General features: G+C 38.0%; 1 protein-coding gene and 1 long non-coding RNA gene across 3 annotated transcripts in view; one reads left to right on the top strand and one right to left on the bottom strand.

Annotated features, from left to right (window-relative positions):
• Window positions 1-1,535: 1,535 nt before the first annotated feature.
• The window catches only part of LOC117825755 (cGMP-dependent 3',5'-cyclic phosphodiesterase), a 169,591-nt gene continuing 157,657 nt past the window's right edge, over window positions 1,536-13,469 (bottom strand). Inside the window, exons 19-32 of one of the 2 annotated variants that reach the window (XM_034701682.1) lie at window positions 12,953-13,065; window positions 11,195-11,272; window positions 10,964-11,086; window positions 10,803-10,873; window positions 10,134-10,256; window positions 9,943-10,030; window positions 9,303-9,350; window positions 8,643-8,717; window positions 8,456-8,555; window positions 7,452-7,564; window positions 6,109-6,147; window positions 5,869-5,975; window positions 4,932-5,158; window positions 1,536-4,085 (exon numbers count right to left, since the gene is read on the bottom strand). In XM_034701682.1, the coding sequence (XP_034557573.1) occupies window positions 4,051-4,085; window positions 4,932-5,158; window positions 5,869-5,975; window positions 6,109-6,147; window positions 7,452-7,564; window positions 8,456-8,555; window positions 8,643-8,717; window positions 9,303-9,350; window positions 9,943-10,030; window positions 10,134-10,256; window positions 10,803-10,873; window positions 10,964-11,086; window positions 11,195-11,272; window positions 12,953-13,065 (1,340 nt within the window). In that variant the 3' untranslated portion in view covers window positions 1,536-4,050. The remainder of the gene's footprint in view (window positions 4,086-4,931; window positions 5,159-5,868; window positions 5,976-6,108; window positions 6,148-7,451; window positions 7,565-8,455; window positions 8,556-8,642; window positions 8,718-9,302; window positions 9,351-9,942; window positions 10,031-10,133; window positions 10,257-10,802; window positions 10,874-10,963; window positions 11,087-11,194; window positions 11,273-12,952; window positions 13,066-13,469) is intronic. The other variant, XM_034701683.1, reaches the window with a different exon arrangement.
• On the top strand, window positions 4,894-11,395 carry LOC117825757. Its single transcript, XR_004633895.1, has 3 exons — window positions 4,894-5,183; window positions 5,395-5,477; window positions 10,969-11,395. It is a non-coding gene; the product is annotated as an uncharacterized LOC117825757 (long non-coding RNA).

Here is a 13,469-nt window from a genome sequence, read left to right as displayed (position 1 = left end):
AAGCTCCGTCATAACTCGGCAAGACCTTCATCATGTGTCAGAATTCAGATGAAACGGCCTCAGACCACATAAGCTCAGGCTAAATGGAGTCAGGCTTAAAGGAGTCAGAGTTAATGGTAAAAGTGTTCCTTCGTTTGAAAAATTGTCTCCAATTTTGTAAAATATTAATAATAAATAATATATACACTATACAAGACATATATATACAAAAATATATAGACATACAAACATACACACATCCAAATTTCCAAATTAAAACAGAAAAGAAAACAGCAAACCAAACAAAAACACCAGAAGTTTGTGGTTGTATTCTGACAATTTTCAACACAAGGAAGTTTTAGTAATGTGCAATGTATTAACATAAACAGGCAGACAGTGTCCTTCTCAGGTACAGTAATAACCTTATCAATAACCTTATTGAAAATTAAAAACATCTATTTCTTAAACATGTGTTTTGTAATCCAGCGTTCACAATGATATTCAGCAATCCTACCTGAACTTGTGTCAAGTCCAAAACTTTAGAAGACAAGGTTCCACTGTTGGTGCCCCCCTGGTGCTTTCCAAAATAAAAATGAATAATTAATACAAAGTTGTAGCTGTATGAAACCACACCTTTTCTATTTCCTCATCATCTGAAAGTTTGAAGTCTGAGCTTCCATCCACAATTCTGTGTGAAATTTTCCTCTGCCTCATTTAATTTCCTGTAATCTGTGTTAGCCTGAATTTCACATAAAAACACATTGAGTCAGTACCAACGTCCACCAAGGAGAATATCAAAAAAGTATGGTGGTTAAACTTTTGTGCAAATCATTACAAAGTTATTTAACGGTAAGTAAAAATATTTTAAATCTAAAACACATGAGAGATGCTTTAGGATAATCAGAAATGTGCATTATTAAACCCCTTGTCTCTCGTTCCCATAAAATGTTGCTGCTGAGATGGCAGCCATTTTGAAAAGTCAGCACTGATGAAAATATAATATTCCAACAAATGCTAGTTAAATTAGATTTATATTACATTTCTATTCCTGATTCTGACAATTGAATATCCCATATCAGGCAGGCTAGTTTGAATAAATACAGATATGCCTCATTTTAGGGCATTATTTCCATAGATCATTAGAGGATCTTAAGCCCCCTTTTTAATGGTTAAGAAAGGAATATTCACAAATCAATTTAATTTGGATTCAGTTTCAAATTTGTAGGTTGGCAATCTGTACTTGAGCATGTCCTCACTTGAGCAATGGCTTGATAAAAAGTACTGTATAAACAAGTTGTGATAACTTTACTTCAGCTACAAACACAATGAGGACTGATGAGATCATTTTGGATTGCAGGGGGAGGAGCTAACCATGCTAGATGTTTGCCCGCCTGTGACCCCCATTAATTAATCTGTCCATGTTTATACAGAATCAGTAAATAGAATAGGCTAACAGGGTCAACAGAGATCCCTTTGTGTCTGTGTTGCATGGACTGCACTGTCACCTGATCAACAATCCATGGTGTTTTGTGTGATTTTAGAGGAATCAAACAAGGACTATTTCACAAGATTTATTCCAAGAAAGAAAAAAAAATCATCCATTTGTCTTCCTGTCAAAAATGTTCTTGTTCATTACATCTGAAATAGAACAAGACAATCGGCACTCAGAACTCAACAAAACAAATAATAAACAGATGGCTAGATTTAGTCCTAATGTGTACATCTCAGATTAGTTTGGGTTCTCATTTGTGGCACAATATCATATGTATATCCAAAATACACAGATAGTTCTCTTTTATACTCTCCGTCTCAATGTTTCTGCTTGAGGTTGTTCAAAAATGGCATTTAAAAAAAGAGAAGAGAAATGCCACCACTTTAAATACATTACAGAATTGAAACACTTCCCATTTTAATAATGACAGACAATCAAATAACATTTTCTTTTAAAACTTTGATATTTACAGCAATTATATTTTTGCCACTTTTAACAGTTATCTCACAAGTGATCATTACAATGATATTACATCACAGTTTAGAGTCCCACTGCTCTGTGATGACGGGAAATATCGATAAGGTTCACACTTCCTGAATGAGTCCCAATTTCAGACCTGGTCATAAGGTATCAGAAAAGCTTCCTGTGAACGCAGCCCTCCACTTCACTCACACAAAAGGAAACAGAAAATAATTAAAAGTTAAGTTTTTCACTTTGCAGCTTGGCCAGGAAGTAGACAATGTTTGCTTGGCACATGTAGCCCTGACTCTAAAACAAACATAGAGGGACAGATACACACTCAAAATACAAAACTGTCCTAGGTCTTGACTCTCTAAAGCAGTTTAGGATTAATTTACCACAGACATTTGATTTTTTTCAATGGAAACATCTTGAACACACTCTGATGCATTTGGGAACTCAGAAGTAAAATAATAATTTAACAAGAGGCATAGGTATTTACATAGGAATCTATGCAACGACACGGAGGCAGACACTTCATATTGCACATGAAAAAGGCAGGTACGTATAAAAACAGTGGTTGAATAATTATAACAGAAATTGAAAAAACACATGTGGGAGAAAGAGCATGAGGAAGAGGGAGAGAGTGGCTCCTCTTCAAACAACTGCACACCCTTTATGAAACTAATCGTAAAAAAAATCAGTCCATAAAGCCCACTAAGGCAGATCAAACAATTTCACCCAGTCACACTAATGCATATCCTTCTGTAGGCATAATACATACATCAAACCACTTTGCTAACCAATTCACTTTCCCTACCAATGCACCCTCCAGAGAGCCTTTCATGCAGAAATTATATGTTTAAATAGTCTGAATTTAATATTTTTGTGTTTCATCTAGCTTCAATACCATTATCAAAGCTGTATAAAATAAATAATAATTTGAGAAAATCTAACGGATCTCTTGAGGTTTGCATGATTTCTATTACCTTTGTAATGATTTTATGTACCCAAAATGAATGCCTACATCTTATCCCCCACCTCCTCTCTTTATCTCTCTCTCATCAAAACTCCCCCTCATCCATCCACTCATTCTCTGTCTCTGTCTCTCTCTCTCTCTCTCTCTCTCTCTCTCTCTCTTTCACCCCTCACTACACAGCCTACCAACAGTTCAGTGGTTTTCTTTACACAAATTTCTCCTCTCGGATCTATTCTGTTTGTCTAACCCTTACTCTGCAGCATGGCGGTTTTAAAATTTGCAAGTCTAAAAAAATAATAGCAGATTGTAACAGAAACCCCAAAAGCCACTAAAAACTGTCAGTGATTTTTTTTTTCTGAACATGAGGCACGATCTGAGAACTTAACTCAAGATTTTCAAACATTTCCTTTGGGATGCAGCAAGAAAAAACGATTGATACTTTCAGGAAAGAGTAATTTCTATAACGGCTACATCTCTCGTTCCTTCTTAAAAACACTTTTTGAGTGTACTGAAAACCGAAAAAAGAAAAGCTGTTGTGTCTGCCCAAATATCAACCTGATGATTTTGTACATCAATTAAAATAGAAAGCAGAAGAATGACATGACATCTGAGGTCTTCACACAGGGTTATCACAAATATACATCTTCTGAGCATGGTGATCATTCATTCAACACTTTGATACTCAATCTATGTCTATAACAAATATACAACATACATACCAAACAGACTCTTTATTTCATTTTTCATATAATAAAAGCTCTAAGAAAGGCAGCAAAGATGCGCAATAAGGCAGATCCATATGACACACTCAGTGACACACTCCATATAACACACTGTACTCTGGCACATTTACACCAACAGATGAGATGGATCTTTTAAAGGGCTTCGGTTAATCTCTATCTAAAGTTGTTGATGAGGAAATCTGTAAACAAAACAAAACCAAAGATACAAATTGAAGGAGTAAGAACAGTGCAAAGGAGGGGGAAAGATGGATGAGCCAAAGAAACAAAAGTTGTCTTTTAGGTCATGAGAGGCCTTTATCTGGAGTATAGTGGAAACTCAATCGATGGTATACAGTTAGTATGCTGAAGGTGTGTGTGTTTCATGTTTCATGAATGGAGTGAGGTGGTATGGCCAGTTGTCATTGATGAGTGATTGTCAAATTGTCCCTTGAACCTGCAAGAAATGACATGAAGTCTCGTTAATACAGATGAGGGTTATGAAGCAGTGAAAGTGAATGCAGTAAATCTCTCTGTATCATTGTAATGAATGACTGAAATATACCTCAAAGATCTAAATACAAAATCTTTTCTGATGGTATAAAAATGTACTGCATTAATTTCTTAGCCATGGAGAAACCAACAGTGATGAAGAGGAGGAGGAATACACAGAACATGAGGTGTCAATACAGCATGCATTCATTCATTCATAAACATCAGGTGAGGGACTATGGCAGCCGCTCGTGTGTGAACAATGCTGAGCCGTTGAAACCAATATAACCTATTATGAAACATTTTACACAAAGTATAGCACTTTATCTCACTGTTACATATTGTAGTAGTCTTTTTTTTTACCATAACAATGAACTGCTCCTCTCTGTTATGTGTCCAGACCGTATGTGCATGTACATATGAGTGTTTGTGTGTGTGTGCGTGTGTGTTATTACAATCGTAATCAGGATCATTACTGTATGAGTGAGCTTGTTGTAAAAACGTGTTTTTCTAGCATCACTGCTGAAGAATATAAAGTCTCGGCCTTCTGCTTTCCTGAACTGGAGACACAAGCCACATGTAGCATCTATTCACTGAACCGGCTCTGATGGATCCACTCCTTTCACATCACTTGTCAGATTCAATTTGTTTGAAACTTAGTCCTGTCCATTCTGCATGGCCTGCTTGGCATCTAAGTGATTGACAGAAGAGAGACCCCTCCCTCTGAGGTCACTACAAATGTATCCTCAGCCCCTTACTGGAGCACAGAAAACTGCAAGAAACCCCTCAGCAGCCCTCAGGTGTCACTGACCCCTCCCTCCTTCTCCATCATGAAGGCAACCGTTGAGGCAGTGGTCGTCGCTCCCGAAAGCACCCTGGGACTGCAGCAGCTCATATTCCTGATCCAGGAAGTCTAGGCTGTTGTTGCTTGGCAACCCTCGGATGGTGAACTTATGGGACACTTTGGTCCACTGCTCCCGATTTGCCGCCACTCTCTCGTACAGCTCAGTGGCCCCAGGAAACAGTTCAGAGAGCAGCCTGAAAGGACAGAGGAATGGCGATGGTACGTGAGCAAAGACACAAAGTGTGTTCTGGTAGAGTTCAAGAGGAGAGGCTTTCATGTGATTTATTACTCTTCTAGATCTTTATTGTCTAAGCCTATTTGCCCAGGTTTTTATAGTCGCAGTAAAAAGCAGGATCTATTACATACTCTTTTAACTACATTTGCTTTTATTTCTTTAACGTTGCATTTTTTTCTTCTACTTTTAACACAGAATTCTATCACTTTAAACCTGCAACGTTTTGTACAATTGATGGCTGAAGAGTAAGCTGTCATTGACTTGACATCAAAGCTGTTGTAAGTAACCAAATGTTGTGTTTATCATGGTGACCCCTGTGGACAAAGTCCTATCTCAAAGCTTATATTGTCTTTTCCTTGAGAAAGTCGTTTTCTGTGATTGATGACCTTGTTTCCATTTTGCAGGTTTTATCAAGGCATTAATATTAATTCCAGTTGGTTTTATTAACATTCAAAAACTACCCAACGTAGCTTTAAAAAATCATCAGGTGTACATGACCAACATCTGAGCAAACACTGGTTATTTACCTTTGTTTGGTTCTCCACCATCACCTAAATCAAATACTGTAGCTAGCTGCTAAATTCATCATTATGTTATTTGTATGTTACTATGAGTGTCTGGGCAGGAGATTCAGAGATGCAGAGATAAGTGTGTTTTAGCTTTTCATACTTGTAAATAGGCATGGCGATATGTTCCATGAAGCTGATCTGTAGTTCTGGGATGTACGCTTTCTCTCTGTCCATCATCTCGCTGGGCCTGTTCCCCATGGCTTTTTCCTGCACACACACAGACACATGATACAAACCAATGTGAGTGATGAACTCACTATTGTGTAAAATGAAACGCACATCAGTCACTTCCCAAATAACTTCAGATGTCATTTCACAGCCAGTATACAGTGACACTTACCAGATCTCCTTGAGAGAAGAACTCTTTGTAGATTAGCTCCTGTGGACACAAAGAGGCAGTACCTGTTATTTTACACACAGTTAAATAACCGTACTTCAGCAGCATTAGTAAATTTCCATATAACGTGTAACTTTGTATAAAATCAAAACAACAACAACAAAACAGCAAATATAATCCGGTATATTATGACATATAATTTTTTGCGCACAAATACCTTGTTTTAAAAGTTACCAATCAAGATTAGCCTAATCCAGGTGTAAAATTAAACTTCTGGAAGCAGTGTGTAACAGCACAACACCATGTGAACTTAAACAATCCAAACTAGGTTTATCAAAGTACTGGATCTGAACCTTAATAAAAACTTTCTCAGATTTGAGATTGTTTCTGCAGTTAGACTGAATCCAGTAATGTTGTTATCTATCAAGTCCAGCCCCTTTCACTTTGTGTCAGTTTATGGTGTTATTGTTGATTTTGTTTTAATCCCCAAACATTTCTGTCCAGTGAGAAAATAATGCACCGACTGAGAAGCTGAAAGCCAGACCCCTAGATAAACAGAAATGGGTTTTCAGTTTTAAGAGTAAGGATTACAGTGCATTTGCTGTAGGTGTTAGGTGTTTGGAGATTTAGGGTGTAGGATTTAGCACAAGGGTCAGGGGCCTGGTGTCGAAAGGGGGGCAAACCAAGATTAAGCGTAATCCTAAAATGGAGTGCAGTTTAACTGAATAGAATATAATAGGATATAGACTGAAGGTTATTTCCAATTGTACAGCTAAGCATCTCATTATCTTCTCCATCACAGAAATAGAGATCGTCTCCCTGTAGAGTACATTTGAATGAGAAATTGTTAGGAATTCCATTTATGCACTATACTGTAAAGAAATGTCAAATGCTAGATAAAGTGAAACTACAGCTTTTAATTACATGATCAAACCTCTGAGTTTTTGTTTGGTCTTGCAACAAGCAGTTTAAAATGACAGAGCAGAGCATTGACAATTATAACTACCCCCATTAAACTACTGCTTTACTCTGGGGTAATACGTCTCACTAATTATTCAATATTAGTATCAATTGTTGTTCCCATTACAAGGGTAATTGGACTAACACTGACACTCTTACAAGATTGAATGTACTAAAGTATATGAGTAAGCCATGCAGTGATTCATATATTGTGTTTTAATTCTCATAATGGTGTCCCTCAATCTATCTATTCTTGTATAGCATGAAGAGAAATGGATGTAAGTTCATAAATGTGAATATATATCTGAACACATTGAGCTCAATTTGTGCGTAAACTATACTTGAATTATACATATAACATAAGTTATACATATGTATGAACTGACAGCAATCTTGCGCGTAGTTTTCCAGCCCTTGGTTTGGTCTGACAGGTCACATGATGTCATCAGCAGGCAAAGCAGCAGTGTACGGTGAGAACGGCTTTTTGGGTTGTATCCATCTGAAACAAAAACATTTTAAAAGTGCTCTATCAAATATGTTTGTATCAGACTGAACTCAAAAGGCATATAACATTTGAAAGTTGTGAAAACCCGACCACCAGTACAAAATGTCAGTCTGAAATATTGATGTGTCCTGTGCTGAAAATCCACTGATACATTACTAATAGACATTACTGATGGGAAGTGATGGAAATTTGTGTGTGAGGTTGGGAGGAAGTTATGATTCAATGCTACTTCGTGTTGTATATTTTCACCCTCTGTTTTGCAGAGATACTTTTCAGCCATGATTGACAGCTCACACACTGTGGTGCGTGGCAGTAGGTAACTCCAAAGCTTTAATGTCCTTGAATTGCTTTAACTTCACAAAATTGATTCCACTGAGGAGACATCCACTCAGGATAACTTATAATTGGTTGCATTCAGGCATAACAAACCGCTGGCCAGGAGGTTACAGCCAATTATGTTACATAAGAGTGCAGAAAGCAACTGTCTCCTCTAAACAGTAAATAGTCCAATGAAAGCAGTGGATGACAAAGAGTGGCACTGATAAATACCACAGGTCTGACCTCAAATGTCTGCAAAATAAGTCACGCAATGGAAATCTAGTCTGTATGAGACTTTTATAAAGTGGACAGGGGTAGGATATGATTTCACAATTTACAGCCTCTTTACAGTGATAAGTTAGTGATGACATAAGATGAATTTTAGGCCAAGAAAATATTCTGATTCATCACACACTGACCAAAATGACATCTTTCTTTTTTATTCACTTGGGTTGCTAATTATTGTCAGCACAATAAGTTCAGCAAAACTAAGAAAAGGGTAAACTGTGGCCTTGATGTCATCAATCCATGCCTAGAGTAATAATCAAGTTGATTACTGGGTCGTACCGTCAGCCATCTTCTGCAGGTCTTTGAAAATGCGTAGGTGGTGAGCCAGGTCTGTCGCCAGAATGATGTCTCTTATCAAATCCAGCACTCGCTGGTAGTCCTTTAGAAAACATTAAAGATAACTTGAGCTTGAAAATAAAATAAATAGTAATGTGCTAATGTGTGTATGTCTTAGGTTGGATCGCACCTTTCTAGAGAACTTCTCAAAGATGTTGCAGCCAATGGTGTTCAGAATAGCGATGGCCTGGGCAAAGTGATGTCTCTGTCATGGGAAAAAATATGGTGGTAAATCAGTGAGTCAATTTGTTACCAAATGGTGTTTTAAATGAGTTTTCAGCATAATAAGAAATAAAATGTATATTCTTTCCATGGCTTTATTTCTGACACAAGGAATTTAGTATGCTCTGGGCCGCTAGGTGTCGCACACACACAAAACACTGTAAAGAGCTCACCTAAAGAACTGAAGTGTAGTAACTAAGAGTGAATACACGAAAATAAGAACTTTGTGTTCTTTCTCTGAAAAGTTACATTTAATAAGTTTCACAGTACATAAACTGTTTAATTAAGGCTGAATAAATGGTGTTGTGTCAATTCCATGAGAGAAAACAGGAAAGACAAAATATCAGACACACCTTTGAACAGGATGTATTCGACTACATCACCACTGTAACTATGAGCATGCTTGTAATGCTTTCACTAACAACTCTACATTACAAAGTTTTAGATGGTAGTTGTTGTGGCAGAGTTGTTTTTGATAATTTTTGGTTTATTTATCCGCACAGTTATTTAATAGCTTCCCTGTCAGCCCTCCACATCCCTGTTGTGATGTAACTAGCTGAGAGTTTACCTCCATCACAGATCCCTCTGAGCTGTACAGAGCAGCCAGCACAGATTGCTGAAAATAGAAACAGGCACACAAATGAAACAACGTTGTCAGTGTACACACGGTATTGATTTAAATGAAACAACATCCTTTCTGAAAATGCTTTGTTCTCTTTAACTTCACATGTCAGTTTTAATAGGAATCTCTGAGAGACAAAACGGCGTTGTTGCAAAATGACGGGGAGAGTGTAAGTGTGTGTGTATGTGCGTGTGTATGTGTGTGTGTGTGTGTGTGTGTGTGTGTGTGTGTGTGTGTGTGTGTGTGTGTGTGTGTGTGTGTGTGTGTGTGTGTGTGTGTGTGTGTGTGTGTGTGTCAATTAAGCGCTAGAGGGTTATGCATGATTAGAGTGGAGCAGAGCAACATGCTTCTAATCACAATGACATCCAGTGTCTCACTGGGGCAAATTGATGCAACCACAGACTGTGATATCACGATGAGACACCTGGAGCTTGGGTTTCTTTGACATGCTCTTTTCTGAGGATCTGCAAGTCAGATTTTAGTTTGCATATTAAAAGCCAAGGTGAGGTGCTGCTCTACTGCACTCTACGTGTTCAGGAGGTTTAATGCATTCAGTCTCTGAGACTAACATGCAGTGTGCACTCACTGAGGCGACTTGGAAAGAGTTGTTGGTGCCACGGTGGTCCAGGTCATGGCACATACAGGAGACAAAGAGAGCTAGAATCTCTATATCCCTAAACAGAGAAGAAAGAGTAGGAGGAGCCTCAGTTGTGTGGTATTGTTTTTCATCAAGCATATTCAAGTTATTTAAGTGTTTAAAAAATTGATGAGACTCACTCGAGGTAGTTGGACAGCCCTAGGTTTTTGTGAAGCAGGTAGCAGAAGTGTGACACAGAGAAGGCATGCATCCAGTTGTGATAAGGAGGGTCCCTGTAGCCTTTCTTCACCATCAGACAGAACCTGACAACAAAGCAAGAATCATTTTAACATCTGCAGGAAAAAACTTAACTAGTAATGGCACATGCAGGCATGCAAACAAGTGTGTTTATTATGACACATGGACTTCCTTTAAGAAATCACGAGTCTATGAAAAATAGGTTTCTGTATTATAACTCTATTGCACTACTGATAGAGTAGCAACAGACATTAAAGATTAAAGAATAGTTTTGACTTTAGGATCTATCCAAAACATTGTGTGCACTGCTGATCATCCAAATACAAATTTATGCAGAAAAAAAATTTCAGTTCTTGGTCTAACCCCCAAAGAACTCCCAGACTGTCTCTTTCGTTCTTAAAAGCAGTAGACAAGAATGTAAGCAGACTATAGGAAGAGGGTAAAAAATGAAGGGTATCTCACAAAAACAACGGTAATGTATTCTAAAGTCATAAGTAAGAAAAGTTACAAATATACAGTAAATCAGTTTATTTTTGCACCCAACTTTAAAGAAACTCTAGGAAACACATAATCAGAGGCTCAATAGGCTGTATAAATCGATGGAGTCATACCTGGCGAGCGTGGGCACGTCGATCTTGTACCTGTTGATAAAGCCCATGTCTTCAAACATGCTGAGGACGCACTGCAGACACAGACCACATAATCAGATCCATCATTCATGTTCCTTTTTTTTTTCTCTTTCTCACTCTTCCTCTCATCTCCTGTCTCTTACCAAAGGTGTGGTGTCATCAGACAGCGAGCGAGGTTGGTATGTGAACTCGGCGAAACACGAGTGGATCTCCTTCACTGGTTCGACCCCCGTGACCAGCAGCTTAGACACCTCTTCCTCTGACACCTGCAACGTACACATACTGAATCATATTGAGTGAATAATATTGACAGTGTCAGTAAACATGACATGTCTGTGTGCAAAAGTGTGTGTGATGAACAAATATGGTTTTACCTTCATATGGTACATCATCATTTCATTGGCCAGGTGGGACCTGAACTGAGCTTCATGGACTTTCTTATACAGCAGGGACTGGAGACACAAACAACAGATTTTAGTACCAACACTTTTAACTCAAGTTCTCACAGATTCTACTTTGAGTTGAGACATGCAGTGAATTTATAATACAAGCAGTCATAAAGCCAGAAACTATTATTCTTCGCCTTTTCTTTATTTTTGCATCACTTGCAAAGATAACAAGTAAGAGTGAACTTGGAATAATGACCTCTAAAGAGACTGCGTTTAACGTTACATCCAATTTTCGTGACAATGTCTCAGAAAATTGAGAACAATTTCAGTGCACCGTATGTGATATATGCTTTTTACAAACTGAAGTCAATCAAGCTATGATAAATAATGCATGTGACCGTGATGATTAATGAGCTGCCTAGAAGGCAATCCTTTCTTCCAATCAAGTATAGTTATGGTTTGTCGATAACAACTAAGTACCTGTAGCTATTCAAAGGTCAAACTTTATGTCAGCTGCCTAACATGGAAGTGAATCAGAGGTGTTGATGAAAACATCCTCTCAGCGACTTTGTGAAGTTGTGTATCAGCCGTGCAAGTGCAGTCCGTTTTAGGCATGTATTATCATAAAAAAAAAACAATCCATAGGCTATTTATAATTCAAGTTCATGTTTAAATTACCCAAATCAATCGCATAACTGCCTTAGGGCGGTGTTACAGGGAAGAGAATCAGTCCAGTACAGCAGAGTGAATCAGTTTCAATCAATATTTCAACTACTTTCTAGTTTAGATGAAATAGGGCTGCAATAATGAGAATTATGAAAATTTAAGTATCATGTTCCACAAAACCTCTTTCAAAGTGATGAAAAAACTGAGATCACTGATATCTGTTGCAGATGCAGATAAATATGCAAACATAAAAGCATCAAATCTTTCAGTTGCTCTGTGGGTGATGAGAATCAAACCCAGAGCAAACCATCTCTTTTTTAAACATCACCTCTCTCTCATCATCAATCTGTGCTGCATACACTAGAGCACAGCTAAATATGTGTGCCTTAATGGATTTGCACCCATCATACAATGCCTATGAACTGCACTATAAAAGCCACTCAGTTCCATCACAGATTGAATCTCTTTAAATTTCCCTTGAGACTTTTCTCTACGCTGCTTTTTTGCTCCCGCTGAACTGATCCCACTTTGCCAGACAGGATCGATGTCTGTAACAGCACTAACGACAGACCTACCTCACCGTTTTAAGGAGGAATAGACTCTCTAATGATGGATGTACTGTACATGCTTTACTTTATTCCTCACTGTGGAGTCCAATTAAAATAATGACTATAAAGGGGCACGCAGAGGTGACATTATTATACATAACAAGTTTTATGAAGATATGTCTGAAATGAAGCTGAGTTAATGAGTGTAAAGAGCGCACAAAGATAAATGTGCAGCTTTAGAAACTCATGTTTTAATACTTTTTCACAACGGCTAACGGAAAAATAAGAAGTAGTTGAGGCTGTTCTGTATTACAAAGTGAGACGTTGTTAATTAATTTGCAGCCTATTATGTTAAGCTGGCAGTTGCATTGTTGTGCAATATTTATCATCACTTGATCTAATTCCTGATTAATATATTTGTTTCTACTCTTGTGATGACAGCGTTTAATTAGTAAACAAGAGGTTTATGGCCATACGTCATACTGAGTGTTACTCAGAGTCATTTCTTTAATTGGGAATAGGGACTTACATGGGCAATACTGATCCCACAGTAGATGGAGAAAGCCGTTGCCAGGTCCTCATCGAAGCGATTGAACCACGGGCCGTTCATTTTGTTCACCAACTCAGCTACACCGATCACCTCTGGAGGTAGGAAGATCGAAGAAATAGCAGGATGACGAAAGTAAAGGAGAGAGGAGAAGGAAAGGATGGATGGATGGATGGAGGGAGAGAAAGTTGGTGAAATAGAAAAATAGAGAGTGGAAGACGAGTGTCAAGGGCAAGAAAATGAGGCGCTGAATTCAACAGGCGGAGATACTGAACAGACGTCAAATCAAACAGGTCTGCTGCCTGCAATTAATTTCACACTGCAGCTGAACCTAATTGCACATAAAAAGATCTGAATTGAAACTTTTAGTCCAAACTTCTGACAGTTTTCTGCATGGAGACAAATCACACAGAAAGTGTTTCTGATTTGAAACAGCAGGAGTTAGGGATTATTATCCAAGTCTGTTTTCTGTGATTTATAACTTTGGAACAGACATGAG

The sequence above is a fragment of the Notolabrus celidotus genome, chromosome 14 (assembly GCF_009762535.1).
Source record: "Notolabrus celidotus isolate fNotCel1 chromosome 14, fNotCel1.pri, whole genome shotgun sequence".
NCBI classification, from domain to species: Eukaryota; Metazoa; Chordata; class Actinopteri; order Labriformes; family Labridae; genus Notolabrus; species Notolabrus celidotus.
This window is presented reverse-complemented; position numbering and strand designations above follow the sequence as displayed.